The following is an 18476-nucleotide window of genomic DNA, read 5'->3' on the forward strand; positions in this document are numbered from 1 at the left end:
GAAAAAAAAAAAAAGAAAAACAGTCTTGGCAGAATTCACCACCTGGTATGAAAGAGCCCTTGGGCCTTGAATAAACATCAGTGGTAGTCAGGCAAGATTGGGCGATGAGCAAGACTCCCATCTCAAAAAAGTCTCAAAAAAAAAAAAAAAAAAAAAAAATCATTACTGTTGCATGTCCATACATTTTGATTACAATTGATGCCAGTTTTAAATGGGTTGGCTTTTGATGAACAGAAATGTGTAGCCATGACTAAAGTGCCATAATGACATTTACCAGCTCTTCTTTTCATCTGTAATGATTGTAAGATGACTGACTTTTTCTCTTCATTCAGATCTCAGCTCAAGTGTTCTCTCTTTAGAGAATCTGTCTCTGACTTTCCTGTTTCAAATAGCCATCACCACTTCCCAGTTGCTCTTTAAGCTTTTTTATTTTCTTGATAGCACTTACCATTCCTAGACATTTTCTAATTGTTATACCTTTATTCTAAGTGTTCCCTAGCCAGAATGCAAGTTTTGATGGGGAGTCCTTCTCTGCCTTATTTACCTTCGAGTCCTCAGCACAGAAGAGTGCCTGGCATAGAGAAGCTTTCAATAAATATCTGCTGAATGAATTATTTCATGCATATTTAATATTTATTAAACATATTAGCATAGATTGATATAACAAAAGATTAATTTCACCTGTTTATTTGCTGGAAGGGGATATTCCAACAATTAATTAATTGGAGTGTTCAATTAGTAATGTAAGTAAAATTACTTTTAAAAAGTCATTTTCATGAAACAAGTATGTTTATTAGAAATGACAACTTTATTATGAATGTTGATTGTACTATTCTGAAATGTCTTGTTTTTAGCAGCCCCAGTTTTTGTTAGTGGTACCATCATTTTTCCTTAGAAAGTACCCAAGCTTGAAAGTTTTAGTCATTTGTTCTTCTGTTACCTTCATTCATTTAAAAAAAAGAATTCTAATATTACTGTAGGAGATTAGTCAGGGTGGTGGGAGAAATTATAGAAAAAAGATGCAAACCTTCTTGGAAGTCTGGGAGGTTTTGCAAAAGCTTCGAAAGATAATTTGGCTGAAGTCAGCCAGATTCTCTTATCCGGAGCCTAATAGCAAAGGTTAGATAACCTGGGGATATAAAGAAATTCATCTAGATAAGTTAGTTTACTTAGGCCTTTAATCAGCCGTGGGAGTTGGGGGTGGGGAGTGGGGGTGGCAATGGGGCAGGGGTTGGAGGTGGGGGGAGGGTGGCAAGGCAGTGGCGACCATATTAATTACCCTTGAGTGTGTTGGCTCAAAGCCTTTGTCATTAAATCTGTAATAAAAAAATGCCAGCGTGTGTGGGCTGTGGCCGTTGTGACTCTATGGTATCCTCCTCGATGTCTGTGAGTGGCCCAGTCCCCTAGCCACACGTCCAGGGAAAAACCTGTGTCTGCATACATTTTTCTTCTGTCGTTTGGCCAGGGTCTGCAGGTTGGGCCTGGCAGCTGACGTTATGATAGATTTTTATGTTATTTCTGAAACTTGAATAATGCACAGAGTTGGTAAATAGAAAGTTAAATAAAAAGAGAATGGGAATTTTAATGAAAGTAAAATGTCAATGTGAATTCTCTTTTACCTACTTGCTTGCCTTGTTGAATAATATTTCAACAAAAAATGATTAGAATGTCTTCAAGATATAAATGTATGAAATTCATTAGGAATATAAAGTTTTTATTTTTGTTCAAATTGTTAGTCTTCTGAAATTTAGATAAGAATTTAGAGAATTTTATTTTAACAGTCATCAGTGATTTACTTTCATAAACTATTCTTTCTCTTCCACCTATTCCTTCTACACTGACTCCTTTCTCTCAGCGTTTAAGAATACTCTTTCCCCTTCCATCTTAAACAACAAAACAAAACCCTTACATTGACCTCCCCCTTTCCCCTAGCTGCTTCTTTTTCCTTTTATAGCTACACTTGGGAAAGAATTGTCTCTACCCATTCATTTTCTGTTCAAATTCCCTGTAGTCCGGCTCTTGCTCTGTACTAAAACTGTTTTCACTGAAGTCACCAGTGACTCAAATACTGGATACTTTTAAATTATGAGAATTTGATTCTGTTGACTACTCCTTTTTAAGTTACTTTCCAAGTACCTGTTATACTTTGTCTCAGATTTCCTTGCTACTTTTCCTCTGGTTATCAACTGCAGTGGACCCTTCAACATCATGCAGTTGAAAACTCCCATATAACTTTTGACTCCTCCCAAACATACGTACTAAGAGCCTACTACTGTTGACTGGTTACCTTAACTGGTAACATAAACAGTCGATTAACAAATACTTTTCATGTTAGCATTGTATATTGCATTATTAAGATAAAGTAAGCTCTAGACAAAAAGAAAATGTTAAGAAAATCATAAGAAAGAGAAAATACATTTACTGTTCTTTAAGTGGAAGTCGGTTATCATAAAGGTCTTCATCTTCATTGTCTTCACATTGAGTAGGCTGAGGAGGAGGAAGGGTTAGTCTTGCTGTCCCAGGTGGCAGAGGCAGAAGAAAATCCATGTATAAATGGACCCACTCAGTTGGAACTTCTATTGTTCAAGGATCAAATGTATATGGTTATGTCCCTATTTCTCATCTCCTGTGACTCTAAATACCCTGTCAAGAAGATCTCATAGCTTTCAGTTATCACTTATATTCCCTTATTCTAAAAATTATTGTCTCTAGCTTGATGTTCTGGACCTATATACCTCATTCACTATGAGATAACTTCTCTGTGATATCTCATTGGTACGTCAAACTCAAGCTTTTTCAAATGGAATTGGATTGTTTTACTCTCTTCCTTATTCCTCAGACTATTTGTTATTATCTGTTAGTCCTTTTCAGTAATTTGTCTAAGCCAGAAACTTGTGAGTATATTATCTCTTAGCTTTTAGTTGGTCTTTTTGCTTTCACTCTTCTGGCTTCCAGTCGTTTTCTCCATCAGAATACACTGTACAGCATTGGGGGAAAACTGAGAGCATTTGGGAGTATTTCTATAGGCCTTGATAGAAAATTGTATTGTATTTTGTTGATGTTGCATAATTACATGGAATACATCATTTGAGAGAAAATATTAAATACTGATTTGCATAAAATTGCAAAATCTTTACAAATTTAAATTGAGAAATTTAAGCTGATATCTAGATATATTTTAGATATGTTATATTTGAGGTGGCTATATTTATTGACATTTAAAAATTTTTTATTGATACATAATATTTGTATATACTTATGGTGTACATGTGATATTTTGTTACATGGATGGAATGTGTAATGATCAAGTCAGTTTTTAGGGTATGTATAACCTTGAGTATTTATTATTTCTGTGTTTTGGGAACATTTCAAGTCATCTATTCTAGCTGTTTAGAAATATATAATACATTATTGTTAAGTATATTCTCCTACTCTGCTTTTGAACATTAGAATTTATTCCTTTGTGCAGCTGTTCACCATGGCCTATGTTTAACTATGTAACAATCCCGCACATGTACCCCTGAACTTAAAAGTTGGAAATTAAAAAAAGAATTTATTTCTTCTACCTGTATGTTTGTACACATTAATCAACTGCTTTTCATCCCTCTACTTCCCTCCCACCACACACATACACACACCCTTCCAACCCTCTAGTATCTTATCATTTTACTGTCTACCTCCATGAGATCAACTTTTAAAGTTTCCACATATAAGTGAGAACATGGGATAATTTGTCTTTCTGTGCCTGATTTCTTTCACTTAATATAATGACCTTCCCCTTCTATCCATGTCGCATTGCCACAGATGACAGGATTTCATTCTTTTTTATGGCCAAACAGTATTTCAGTGTATATATATACTACATTTTCTTTATTCATCTGTTGATGGATTTAGGTTGATTCCAAATCTTGACTATTGTGAATAGTGCTACAGTAAACAAGGGGTGTAAGTATCCCTTTGATAAACTGATTTTCTTTCCTTTTGATAAATACCCAGTAGTAGGATTGCTGGATCATCCAGTAGTTCTGTTTTTAGTTTTGAGAAATCTGCATACTGGTTGCCATAGTGGCTCTACTAACTTATATTTCCACCAACAGTGTAGGAGTTCCCTTTTCTCTGCATACTTGCCAGCATCTGTTATTTTGTCTTTTTAGTAATAACCCTTGTAATTGGGGTAAGGTAATATTTCATTGTGGTTTTGATCTGCACTTCCCTGATGGTTAGTGATGTTGAACATTTTTTCATATATTTGTTGGCCATTTATTTGTATGTTATCTTTTGAGAAATGTCTGTTCATGTCCTTTGCCCACTTTTTAATGGGATTTTTTTTTTAATTGTTGAGTTTCTTGCATATTAGTCCCTTGTTGGATCAATAGTTTGCAGATATTTTCTCCCATTCAACAGGTTGTTCTTCACACTGTTTATTGTTTCCATTGCTGTACAGAAACTTTTTTCTTTAATATAATCCCATCTATTTTTGTTGCTTGTGCTTTTGAGGTCTTAGCCGTAAAGTCCTTGCCTTGACCAGTGTCCTGAAGCAGTGCTCCAGTGTTTTTCTGTGTTCTATTATATCCCACTCAGTTTCTGTGATATCATTATTTTGAATTCTTTTCTGATATTTCCTGAGTTTATTTTTCATTGGGATCTGTAGCTGGAGAATTATTCTGGTGTTTTTTTTGTTTTTGTTTTTGTTTTTTTTTTTTTGGAGGTATCATAATTTATTTCTTTTTCTATTTTCTTGTGCCCTGTGTTGATATCTGCACATCTGGTGTAAACATTGCTGCTTCTAGTTTTTTGAATTTGCCTTTTTAGGGGAGGACTTTTTCCCGAAGATGTACCTATGATTTTGATTGGGACACTTTGGCTTTGATTCTTGGTACTGGCTGTGTAATTTCTTACTTATAAACAGCGTCAATGGTGTCTGTGGTTTCCTCAGTGGCTTAAGGTATGCTTGTTAGTGGAGGGTGTGGTGAAGTTTTACTGGGGTCAGTGACATCAGGCAGGCTAGTCCTTGGGCCCCAGTGGTGGCAGCAGCAGGCTGAGCCTGCTTGTCTTTGAGTCCCAAGGCCACGTATGCTGGCACCTGTGCTAGTGAGTCCAGATATCATCTTGATTGCCAGCAGTGGCAGTGGTGAGCCTGGAGGGTGAGCAGGTCAGGTTTCTGGGCAGTGAGCAATGGCGGTAGCAGTGAAGGGGCAACCCTCTGGCTCCCCAGAGGTGCACACTGTTACCGATTGTGGCTTTGATGGGCTGGACAGGACAGTGCCCAGGCCCACAGGTGGTGTGTGCGGGTGGGTAGCAGTTGTGGTGGTAGTGGCAGGTTGGGTGGGCGTGTCTTCTGCCCCTGGGAAAAGTGCTCAGGTGCCAATGGTGGAGGATGTCATAGGGCCACCCTCAGGACCTCAAATATGTGCTCGGGCACTGCTAGGGCAGCAGAGGGGGAGGACAGAGCCCAGCCAAGCTGACCTGTCCTCAGGCCTCCAGGTCGCAGACAGGGGTGGGGCGTTCTTCAGGCCCTTGGCAGAGTGCTACCAGCACTTGGGTCCTGCTGCTGGAGAGGGCAATGTTGTTTTCCGTGGCAACGGCCAGTAGGCAGGCATCTGTGGCATGTGATCTTCCGCCAGTTGGTGGCTGTGATTGGGGGAATCTGTCCTCAGGTTGCTTTTAAATACATGACTGTTGGGGTTGTGGGGTCACTGCCAGTGGCTTGCAGTTAAGTGTCATCATTGTCTGCAGGTTGGCAGGGGGTGGGGGACTGCCTTCAGGTGCTTCCCCCACCCCCAACTTAGGGTGTAGGGACTCTTGGGCCCCAGGGTAGGTTGCAGTCTGGTGGGGGCTGAGCCCTCAAAATGGCGCTGTTCTGCAGCTGCTTCAGGCATGTGTAGGGCCTAAGCATGAGCCTCCTATCTGGAGCGTCTTGTGGTCTCTAGGCAGCTTTCTGTGTTGGTGTCAGGACCCCTGAGGGTCGTGTGGCTCTCCCTCCGCTATGACTGCAGGAATCTGAGGTGGGAATGTGGACCATTAGGATCTCTCACCCTTATCTCACTGGTGAGCCCGTCCTGGCTTCCCTTCTCCTTCCTTGCCTTTGGTGTTTCCGGTTGCTTTATCTGTTGAATTCCAGTGCAGTCTCTTAGATCATCTATTTGAAGTGTGATTATCTACTCACTATTTTGGTTCTCTTTGTTTGTTTCTTTTACCCTCCTCCTAACTTACAGAAGGTGGTTCTTCTTTTTGGAGGAGGCAGGTGCCAGTTGCCTCTAGTTAGCTATCTTGAAACCCCTCTCAGGATATTTTTAATGATAAATTTCTTCAAATTATTGCTAGCTACCATTGGAAAAATACTTTTATTTAATAATCTTCTGTATTATCCCTTTACCATTTGTCATGCCATCAGTATATCTAAATATTATTTAAAAGGGCACCTTTTTTTTAATCTCTTGCTTTGCTGCTTTCCCCAAAAAATGTTGGCAGCATTCATAAAGTTTGCAAAAACAAGCAATTCTAAGTTGTGTGAAATATTTTGCAGTTGCAATTCATTGTGCCACAATAAAACTGGCTTCTTACATAAGAACTTTATTTCTTCTTCTTCTTCTTCTTCTTCTTCTTCTTCTTCTTCTTCTTCTTCTTCTTCTTCTTCTTCTTCTTCTTCCTTCTTCCTTCTTCCTTCTTCCTTCTTCCTTCTTCCTTCTTCCTTCTTCCTTCTTCCTTCTTCTTCTTCCTTCTTCTTCTTCCTTCTTCTTCTTCTTCTTTCTTCTTCTTTTTGGAGACAGTCTTGCTCTGTTGCCCAGGCTGGAGTGCAGTGGTGCAATCTCGGCTCACTGCAACCCCCCAGGTTCAAGCGATTCTCCTGTCTCAGCCTCCTGAATAGCTGGAATTACAGGTGCACGCCACCATGCCTGGCTAATTTTTGTATTTGTAGTGGAGACAGGGTTTCATCTTGTTGGTCAGGCTGGTCTCAAACTCCTGACCTCGTGATCCTCCTGCCGTGGCCTCTCAAAGTGCTGGGATTACAGGCGTGAGCCACTGTGCCTGGCCTGTTTCTTCTCTTTTTAACTTCCAGAGGCTTAAAAACTTTTAATACTTTTTGTGAATAAGAAATTTTTTTTATGATAATACGTTGGTGTAAGTTTGTTTCACATCATTGCTTCATATGAATAAAATACTTTATGAGTGAAACTTTATATGTTTTTAAAAATTAGTGACTTATACTTTTTGAACTCTAGTATCCCAGCTTTAAATTTAAAAGTTGTCTATTCTGGTGGAAAGATAAATATCAATGAAGATGAAATCTGTTGAAATTATTAAAGAAAACTATAGGCCATTATGGCTTTAGTTTGATCATTTTAAAAAATGTAACATATGTATTCTGAAGAATGATTAGCAAATAATTGAACAAGTTAGAAAAGCAACACCTAAGCAGAATGGAAAGGATTAAAATGTTGATTTACATTGAATGCATGAGTTTTAAAAATTGTTTTATTGACAAATTTATTTTACTCATATAAATACTACTTTGAAAGTAAGTTTTTTGAATCTTACTACATGTAACTCCTTTAATGAATTAGTTTAAATTCAAAATGAATAATTTGTGTCTGATGAAGAGACTTTTATTTATATAAGCAAAGAAATTAGAAATAAGTTTATTTTTTTGGGCACAAATTATTCATTTTAAATTTTTATCAAGAATTGAATCTTGATTAGTTGTTAACATCAAAAGCCAATATGCCAGCAGGCAACATGAAACAAGCAATCAATAAAATAAGCTATCAGAAAAAACTTCAAAAGTCAATTGTTTTCTCTTTAGAACCTCTATTACCAGGTTACGATACCGATCATAATCATATACTAGTGAAAAAGTAAAAAATTGGGGGGGAAAAAGCTTAACATTTGTACATGCACATGCAAAACAAAAGCTCCCTTGATAATAAAGGGATTGCAAATATAATGAAAACTAGCTGGGGTGATTCAACTGGATTATTAAGGAGAGAAAAAGATTATAAGTCATTATTTTATAACCTACCTGTTTTTAGTACAACTAGTTGGGAAGTTTTGCCCTAGAATGTATCACCTGGAACAATACAGAATTGTCTTTTAAAAATGACTATCATATAATTTCACCTTCTTCTTGTCAACTTTCCAGTGGCTTAGTATCACATTTGGAATAAAATTCAGATTTCTTATGCTGTAGTTGAGAATACACATATAGGCCATTGCCTACAAAAAAAAGTTACATTGAAGCTGGTTGTGGTGGTGTGCGCCTGTAGTCCCAGCTGCTGGAGAGGTTGGGCCAGGAGGGTCACTTGAGTCCAGGAGTTTGAGGCCCTGGCCTACATAGGGAGACCCTGTCTCAAACCGACCAACTAACCAAACAAAAACAGCAAGTGTAACGTTTTTTAACATTTTAAAAAAAATTATTCTTCAACATAGGACATTCCATGCTTGCGTCCGTCTTGGGACCTTTGTATCAGCTGTTCCTTCTGCCTAAAATCTTCCTCTCCCAAATCTTTGCAAGACTTGTTTTTTCAATTACCTGCTTCTCCTTGAGAACCCCTCTCTGAATACTATTGATAAAAACCTCCCACACATGTATTATGTCCTTATTCTGCCTCATTTTTCCTCAGTAGCATTTATACTATCAGAATATTGTATATTTATCTGTTTAACTGTTGACTCTTAGAATATAAACTCCCTTAGGGTGGGGACTTTGTCTTGGTCACTCTGTGTCCTTCGTGCCTACAATAGTGCATAATATGTAGTAGACAATATATGTCAGATATAGCTTTGATTACAATTTTTTAGTTTAACTTTTTAAATTGCTATATAATTGTACATATTTATGGGGTACATAGTGATATTTTGATACATATAATGTATAGTGATCAGATTATCTTAATTAGCATAGCTATCTTCTCAAATGTTTATCATTCTTTGTTTTGGGAGTAGTCAGTATCCTCCTCCTAGCTGTTTGAAACTGTGTTTTATTGTTAACTGTAATCCTGTAGTGGTATGGAACACTCAAACTTATTTTTTCTATCCAGCCATAATTTTGTGTGCTTTAACTTTTTTTTAGCTTCCACATTTGAGAGAGAACTTGTGGTGTTTAACTTTCAGTTTCTGGCTTGTTTTACTTAACATAATGTCCTCCATTTCCATCCATGTTGCCACAAATGACAGGATTTCATTTTTTTTTTTTTTTAATGGCTGAATAGTATTTTATTGTGTACATATATGCCACATTTTCTTTATCCATTTATCTGTGGTTGGACCCTTAGGTTGATTACGTATCTTTGCTGTTGTAAATAGTACTGTGAATAGAATGCATTAAACATGGGGGTGCAGATACCTCTTCAGTATACTCATTTCCTTTTATTTGGATAAATGCCCAGTAATGAGATTGCGGGATCATATGGTAGTTCTATTGGTAGTTTTTTGAGAACTCTAGACTGTTCTCTATAGTGGCTCTACTAGTTTATATTCCCACTAACAGTGTATGAGTTGCCCTTTCTCCACATCCTCTGGAACATTTGTTATTTTTTTGTCTTTTTTATAATAGCCATCCCAACTGGAGTGAGATGATACCTCATTGTGGTTTTGATTTGCATTTTCCTGATGATAAGTGACGTTGAGCATACTTTATTTGTTGACTGTTTTTATGTCTTCTTTTGAGAAATGTCTATTTAGATCATTTCCAATGATAAAATCTGATTGTTTTTATTCTTTGAAATTTTTAAGTTTCTTGTATATTCTGAGTATTAATCCCCTGTCAGATGAGTAGTTTGCAGATATTTTCTCACATTCTTTAGGTTGTCTTTTCACTCTGTTGATTATTTCCTTTACTGTGCGGAAGCTTTTTAGTTTGATATAATCTCTTTTATTTTTGTTTTTGTTGCCAGTGCTTTTATTCATAAAGCCTTTTCCCAGACCAATGTCCTGAAGTGTTTTCTTTATGTTTTCTTCTAGTAGTTTTATAATTTTGGGTCTTACATTTAGGTCTTGAGTTGATTTTGTATGGGGTGAGAGGTAGGAATCTAGTTTCATTCTTCTGTATATAGAGATACACAGTTTTCCCTGCATCATTATTGAAGACTGTCTTTTCTCCAGTGAAAGTTAAATTGTTCTTGTTTGCAGATGCCATGATCTTATATTTAGAAAAACCTGAAGACTTTACCAAAAATACTCTTAGAACTGGTAAATGAATTCAGTAAAATTGCAGGATATAAGATCATCATACAAAAACCACTAGCATTGTAGTACATGAACAGTGAACTAGCTGAAAAAGAAATCAAGAAGGCAATCCCATTTATAGTAGCTACTAAAAACACTGCCAAAATTCCTAGCAGTTTTTTTCTCTTCATCATTTCTTACCAAATTTTGTTAGTTTTCAGTCCCCACTTATCTCTTGCCACTCATATATCTTCTGTTCTATTGAAGAAAACTCTCTCTTTATCCTCTAGCTTAATAAACTGTCATTATTATCTATTAAATACTTTGCAGTGGTTCTCCATGTCACTTAAATATTATAAAAACTACTTAATATGGCCTGCAGGGCTAACATTTTTCTGAACCTCTGTGGTGTATATATCCCTTCCCTACATTACTTTGCACGATGTAGTTCTATTAAATTTCTCTAGTTTCTAGACGAATTTTTCTCTTCGAGCATGATCATCTTATTCACTAGGTCACTTTTGTTCTGTGCTCACTTAATTCATACTTGGCCTTTAGATCTTAGGTTAAACATCAGTGCCTTTGCAAGCTTTTTCTGACTGAATTTGTGTGTGTAAGGTACAAGGCATAGCTTGTTTTGTGCTTTGCTTTATCATGCTTTGCAGAATTTTTTAAAATAAACAAATTGGTTTGTAGCAACCTGTGTGTTGATAAGTCTGTTGGCACCGTTTGTTCAACAGTGTGTGTCTCTTTGATATTGGTGATTTTTACAATATTTCAAACTTTCATTATTTTTGTATCTGTTATGGTGATCTGGGACTAGTGATCTTTGATGTTACTATTGAAATTGTTTTGGGCACCACAAACTACACCCATATAAGATGGCAAACTTAAGTTGATAACTGTTGTTCTGACTGCCCCACTGACCAGTTAGTCCCTCATCTCTCTCTCTCTCTCTTCAGGCCTCTCTTTTTCCTGAGACACTGCAGTATTGAAATTAAGCCAATTAATAACCCTACAGTGACCTCCGAGTGTTTAAATGAAAGGAAGAGTTGCATATCTCTCATTTTAAACCAAAAGTTAGACATGCTTAAGCTTAGTAAGGAAGGCATGTCAAAAGCTGAGACAGGCCAAAAGCTAGGCCTGTTATGCCAAACAGTTAGCTAAGTTGTGAATGCGAAGGAAAACTTCTTCAGGGAAATTAAGAGTCCTACTTCAGTCAACACACAAATAATAAGAAAGCAAAGCAGCCTTATTGCTGATATGGGGAAAGCTTGGTTGGTATGGAAAGCAGATCAAACCAGCCATAATATTCTGCTAAGCCAAAGCCTGATCCTGAGCAATGCCCTAACTCTCTTCAGTTCTATGAAGACTGAGAGAGGACAGAATTCTGCAGAAGAGAAGTTGGAAGGTAGCAGTGGATGGTTCATGGATTTAAGGAAGTAAGCCATCTCTATAACAAAGAAGTGTAAGGTGAAGCAGCAAGTGCTGATATAGAAGCTGCAGCAAGTTATCCAGAAGATATGGCAAACATTATTGATGAAGTTGACTACACTAAACAACACATTTTCATTGTAGATGAAACAGCCTGTTATTGGAGGAAGATCCCATCTGGTACTTTTATAGTTGCGGAGAAGTCTGTGCTTTGGCTTCAAGACATCAGAGGACAGACTGACTTTTTGGTTAGGGGCTAATACAGCTGGGGACTTTGGGTTGCAACCAGTGGTCACTTACCATTCTAAATATCTTAGGGCCACTAAGAATTATGCTAAGTCTGCTCTGCCTGTGCTTTAGAAATGGAACAACAAAGCGTGAATGTCAGCACATCTGTTTACAGCAGGGTTCAGTGAATATTTTAAGCCCATGTTGAGACCTACTGCTCAGAAAGAAAGATTCCTTTCAAAATATTAGTGCTGAATGACAGTGTACCTAGTCACCCAAGAGCTCTGATGGTGTTCAAGGAGACGAATGTTGTTTTCATGATTACTAACACATCTATTCCTTAGCCCATAGATCAAGGAGTAATTTAGACTTTTCAGGATTTATTATTTAAGAAATAAGTTTTGTAAGGCTGTAGCTGCTATATATAGTGATTCCTCTGATGGATCAGGGAAAAGTAAATTGAAGCTTTTCTAGATAAGATTTACCATTCTAGATGCCATTAAGAACATTTGTGATTAATAGGAGGAAGTCAAAATATTAACATCACCAGAGTTTAGAAGAAGTTGATTCCTACCTTCATGGTTCATAGATGACTTTGAGGGGTTTAAGACTTCAGTGGAGGAAATAAAGATAGGGTGTGGAAATAGCAAGTGAACTAGCATTAGAAGTGGAGCTTGAAGATATGACTGAAATGCTGCACTCTCATGCTGGAACTTGAATGGATGAGGAGTTCCTTCTTACAGATGAACAAAGAAAGTGGTTTTTTGAGATGGAATTCACTCCAGTGAGCACTTTTGTGAAAATGCTGTAAACATTGTTGAAATGACATCAAAGGATTTAGAACATGACATAAAGCATCAGAATTTGAGAGGATTAACTCCAATTTTAAAGGAAGTTCTTCTGTAAGTAAAATGCTGTCAAATATTATCACATACTTCAGAGAAATCTTTTGTGAAAGGCAGAGTCAATCAGTGCAGCAAACTTCATTGTTGTCTTACTTTCAGAAGTCGCTATAGCCACCCTAACCTTCATCAACCACCACACCCTATTCAGTCAACGACCATCAACATTGAGGCATAATCCTACACCAGCAAAAAAATTAGGACTTGCCAAAGGCTCAGATGATTGTTAGCTTTTTTTTTAGCAAGAAAGTACATTTTAATTAAGGCATGTACATTGTTTTTTAGACATAATGCTATTACACACTTAATATAGACTCTGATACGGTGTTAATGTAACTTTTATATGCAATGAGGTAGGAAATATGTGTAACTCACTGTATTATGATACTTATTTTATTGCGGTGGTCTGGAACTGAACCCACAATATCTCCAAGGTATGGTTGCACTCTTGTATTTCTGTAATAACCTCCCACCCTTATACTCTTTTCTTATTGTCCTTCACTGGACCATGTGTATTTTATCTTACCTTATTCCTCATTTTAGTCTCCAGTGGCTGGCATGTATAAACCCTGAATGTTTTTAAAGATAATATTTTAAAAGATCACTTTAGTTATAATGTGGCTTCAGTTGATAGAAGAAAGTTTTTTGTTTTTTTTTTTAAATTTTGAATAAAAAAATGATTACTTCTCTCCACCCCCTCTGTAGTTAAAGCCTTCCATCTGAAGTATGATGAAGTTCGTCTGGATCCAAATGTTCAGAAATGGGATGTAACAGTGTTAGAACTCAGCTATCACAAACGTCATTTGGATAGACCAGTGTTCTTACGATTTTGGGAAACGTTGGACAGGTAATTCTGATTCTAAAATATGCTTATGTGTGTTTTATTGTAATTTTTCTGTCTTAGTTAAATTTTAAGTTGCGTAAATTTGTCAGTCTTGTTCTCTAATTCCCTTCTTTTAACATTAACTTGATGCTTATCTGTAGTAAATAACAATTTTTTTTGTATAATTACTTTAGATGGAGAGTTTAATATAGCCTGATAGAAGTAACACTAAACTGAGTCAGAACTTAGACTTTAGTCTTGGTTTTGTAATCTGTCTCTAATTATCTGTGTGATCTTTTTGAACCTTATTTTCTATCCAAGGAACTTTTGATTAAGAGAACCCTATGTTTTTTTGCAAGTACTGAAAGATCTCTGATTCTGGATTTATGGTATGGATGGTTCACAAAAGGAAATGAATTTTTAAAATTTATTTTAATTATTACTGTAGTGTTCATAAAACCCTTTACATTAATAAAAGTTTTGTAATTGGCAAATTTAAGAACAGCATATGATCACAGTAAATACCACTGAATCGGTTCTCTTTGAAGTATGCTCCTTAAAGTCTGTAACATTCTTGGTGCGAGTCTCTCACAATATATGTGAAACATACATATTATTTTAGCTAGAAGCTCTTAGATTATATTACTTAATAAGAGGAGTGTTATTTCTAGCTTTTTCCAGAAGTCCTTATATTTCCAGATTTCTAGAAAACAGCATTTTATTCTGTTGATTTTAAGTTTTAAGAAATGTCAGCCTGTTTTTACATACATTAATCTAAAAATTCTAAAATTCCTATAGTCATTATAACCTACCATATTTTTTTTCAGGTACATGGTAAAGCATAAATCCCACTTGAGATTCTGAATTATTTGGCTCCTCCATTTCTGGAAATTGAGACTCAAGCTTTATGAATTTATCAAGAACTTAAAAATGAAGAAGGTCACAGATTGATCTTTTATAAGACCTTATTTGATGCTTTGTGCTTCAAGGAGATGATGGCTGTCATCCATATAAGCAAACTTTTTGGCTTACAACTATTTTTTTAATATTAGCCTTCTAGTCTGTAATGGAAATTGTATATTTTGATAGAAGTTTTTTCTCCATTGGTTAAATTAGCATTACTTAAAATTTGTTTTAGAAAATAAATGCAGGTTATAAATGTGTGTATATTTAGAGATTATAAGGCTCTCTGAGCCATCTTCTGATTTTTCATTGCTCTATAATTCTTTTTACTAAAAATACTATGTTGTGAATGGTATTAAATTTTAGTCTCTGGAACATCCAAAACCAAGCAAAGGGATGTGACTATTTTGAATGAATCAAAATGTCAAAACCTGTATGTACACTATATCTACACTTACTCTTTATTTAAAAAGAATGATGAAAAATCAAGAACAATTCTTCAATTTGAACTGTTCAGCCTTTCCAAGATTTCTTTATTTACAAATGATTACATTTAAATGAATGTACATTCTTCTCACTGACTTTGGTGATTTTGAAACCTAGAATGATGTGTTTCTATCTGTGATATCTTTCCATTTGAAAAAAATCTCAAAACTCAGATTAAAACCACAATAGGCTGTAGTATTTTTTATTTTGGGAGCCAGAGTATGATTTGGGGAAAGAATATGTATCAACCCTGTTGCAGTATAACTTTAAGCTACTTTTCTCTTTAGTCCACCTTTGATTCTAATTTTTATGGTATAGGATTTTGAATCTTCTATTTTAGGCTTGTCAGTCTTGGAGTTGTTATCTTCCACTATCCCTAAATATTGATAAACTCCCAGGCACCAAAGAAAACATTTGCTTAATTGTCTGAAAAGAAACAAGAGAAAAACACTGGTATTTTTATGTGTGTATTCAATATGGTGTAAAATATGAAAACTATATTTTAACTTAGTAAAATATTTTTTACTAACAAAATGTTGCATCCAAGGTACATCAAGTGACCATTTTCCTTGAACCTTGATTTCACTTTTTTTTTTTTTAACTTAAAAACAACTAGGAAGCTTTGCTTTCCTAAACTGTTTTTGCCATTGGAATTTTTGCTGATCGCAGTCTTACGTCATTTTTTTCCTCCGTTTTTCTTCCCAGCAGTTTTCTCCAAGGTTAACATATTTTTGGTAAACAGGCCTTTCATAGGTATTAAGCTGACATTATCTAGCTTCTTAATGAAATTTAACACTGTCACAAAAATGGGAAGTTACTATTTTTTTAAGTAGTCACATAGTTCATACCACTAGTAACTAGAAAAGATATTTATTCACATGGTATTTACAAGGCTCTTCAGAAGAGAACAGTCAGCATTTTAAATTACTAGATTTTAGCATACTTACAAGGTTTGAACAGATTCTACCCCTATTTTCCTACCTTCTTAGCATCTTCTTTCCTTAAAGATAAAAGAAAAATTTGTTCACATTAGGCTTTCTTAGCATATAAATCTGTTTCCAAAATAAATTACATGTTGTGTAAACTTTCTCCATGATGAAATAGTCAAGGACCAGAATCTGTGATATTTTTATGTAAGATTACTTGTCAAGACTACTACAAGTCAATATGAACTACCTTCCCATAAAGATTTTTGGTATTTGTACTTATTTATGAACTTTACTGGATACGGAATATGGTTAAAATTAGGAACATCTACTTTGAACGAGGTTTATTTTTCTATTTTGAATTTGCCTTATGTATATTCAAAGGCTTATGGAAATACTGTAAAGGAACATTAGGAAAAGGACAAATACGCTGTAACCATCTATCTTAAAATCAGACCCTTAGTATAAGTACCTCTTTTCTGTTTTTCTCTTTGATAATTTAGTCACTTATTTAGGTCCATGTGATTAATTTCATTCCATTATTTTTTAGCTGTTTGTTCTAAAAAACAAAAATTTTCAGCCAGTCCCTATTTATTCCCCCATGCCATGGTCCTATATAGCAGTACTTAACACAGTGCCTTGCACATAGTAGGCATTCAGTAAATACTTATATGCATGAATGAATAATGTATTTTCAGTGTAACAAATTTATTATAAAAGTGTAGTTTGACTCTACTTTGTCTTGGAGTTTGAGAGTACAGAATTACAGGGAATGAAGAGAGGTATAAGTAGATATTTTACTGGAAATGAAGTATAAATTAATAACTTGACTTACCCGTCCATAAGTTACTGCTAACTGGAGATACCCTTGTATGCCCAACCTGTAAAGGAAAGTTCTATTTCTATACTCATAGGACATTCTTCTCAGTCAGGGAACAGTAAGAAATATGTAGGTTTCACTCAGTTGCTCTCAACCCTGACTGCATGTTAGAATCATTTGGAGAGTTTTTAAAAATACCTATGCCTGAATCTTGATTCCCATTTTCGTGTAATTTGAGACAAGACCTGGTCATCAGTATTTTTTTTTTTTAAGTTCTCCAGGTAATTTGAATGTGCAGGAAGGATTCAGAATCACTGGTATAATTTGTTATTGAAAACAATGCCAGTATTAAATGTGTTTCCTCTTCCTTCTTGTCTGTATGTGTGTGTGGTTTTTGTTTTGTTGTTTTGTGACCACCCTTTGCACTAGACGATCCCTGTTATTGGTGGTATTGGCCTGTATTCCCATTGACAAATGCAATTTTAATTATTTATTTAATATAGAAGGAGTATTTTACTGTTTAATATTTAAACAATGTTTAATGTATTTCATTATTAACTAGTATTGTAGTTTGTTTTTTTCCCATGTCTCCATAACCTTTACTAACATTTGTTTTTAGCAGCACAACAGTAATCCTTATAGAAACAACTAATTTATAATGAGGAAAATCTCATAATTTTTAAGGCAGAAAGAAGTATTAATATTTGATCTGCCATGCAGAATGAGATAAATACAGTTTGCTTATGAAAGGAAAGTGGCATACTTTTAAATTGGTCTACACAGAAAAGTACAAGTAAACTATTCATTTAAATAAGATTCATTATCTAATAAATATTGAAGGGAATATTTTTCCTAAATAAAAATTTTTGTGACTGCTAACAAAAATTAAAGTGATTACATTGTTCTTTTTTGGAGGGGTGGGAAGGAATATTTGTTGAACTAAAGTATATAAAATTTTTTGAGACTAGCAGTATATTTTATATTACAAATGCAACAATTATTTATAAAAGCTGGTCAAATTAGGATTAGAAAGTAGCTTTAAACTTTGTGTTTTGAAATTGCTTGTTTAAATGCAAATTATGAGTAAGATAAGTTTTTAAATTTTTTATTTTTAATTTTTTTGGAAGTTTATTAAAGCCCTTCATATACACATACTTTTTAAAAAAAAGATTCTTAATAAATAAATCATTGGTTTGTCTGGTTAAAGTCCATATAGAATGCTGAGAAGTAATTTATAAAATAAGAACTATAGAAATTTGTTCTCAGCTGAAAAGTTGGCAGCTGCTCTTTCTTTAAAAAAGTACAACATGAAAATTTAATTACATTAGCCTTAGTATTACTTGACTGAATTTCTACTATTTATTCACTTGTATTTGAGATTCACCCAGCTATTCTAATGATAGAAATAAAAAGTGGAGAAATGACTGAAGTTGACTTAAGTTAAAAATTGGAGTGGGAATTTTGAAATGCCATGTCCTATATATCCTGGCATATTTGTTGCCACATTTGCAAGTATGTTGATCCCAGCATAGTTTATATCTGTTGGAATAATAACTAAGGAAAAATTGAAAATGTATAATGTATAAAGATTTATATTTAGTTAGTATATAATAGATAATAATACTTGCAGGTTTTTTATGTGTTTTGGGTTTCTGTGTATTTAGGTAATCTTTATAAGGGCATCTTGGAAGTTATAAATATGTTCCATTTACTGAAAAGCGGTAAGCATTTTTATATGAGTAAAGCTAATGAAATAAAACTAGTTTTATTGCCAAAATTCAAAAAGTGGG

General features: G+C 35.0%; 1 protein-coding gene across 1 annotated transcript in view; it reads left to right on the forward strand.

Moving 5' to 3' along the window:
• The window catches only part of CDC73 (cell division cycle 73), a 141276-nt gene extending 123705 nt beyond the window's left edge, over nt 1-17571 (forward strand). Inside the window, exons 16-17 of the mRNA XM_011995093.1 lie at nt 13434-13575; nt 14379-17571. Coding sequence (XP_011850483.1) covers nt 13434-13575; nt 14379-14415 — 179 coding nt within the window. The 3' untranslated portion in view covers nt 14416-17571. The remainder of the gene's footprint in view (nt 1-13433; nt 13576-14378) is intronic.
• Nucleotides 17572-18476: the final 905 nt, after the last annotated feature.

The sequence above is a fragment of the Mandrillus leucophaeus genome, unplaced genomic scaffold, assembly GCF_000951045.1.
Source record: "Mandrillus leucophaeus isolate KB7577 unplaced genomic scaffold, Mleu.le_1.0 Scaffold47, whole genome shotgun sequence".
NCBI classification, from domain to species: Eukaryota; Metazoa; Chordata; class Mammalia; order Primates; family Cercopithecidae; genus Mandrillus; species Mandrillus leucophaeus.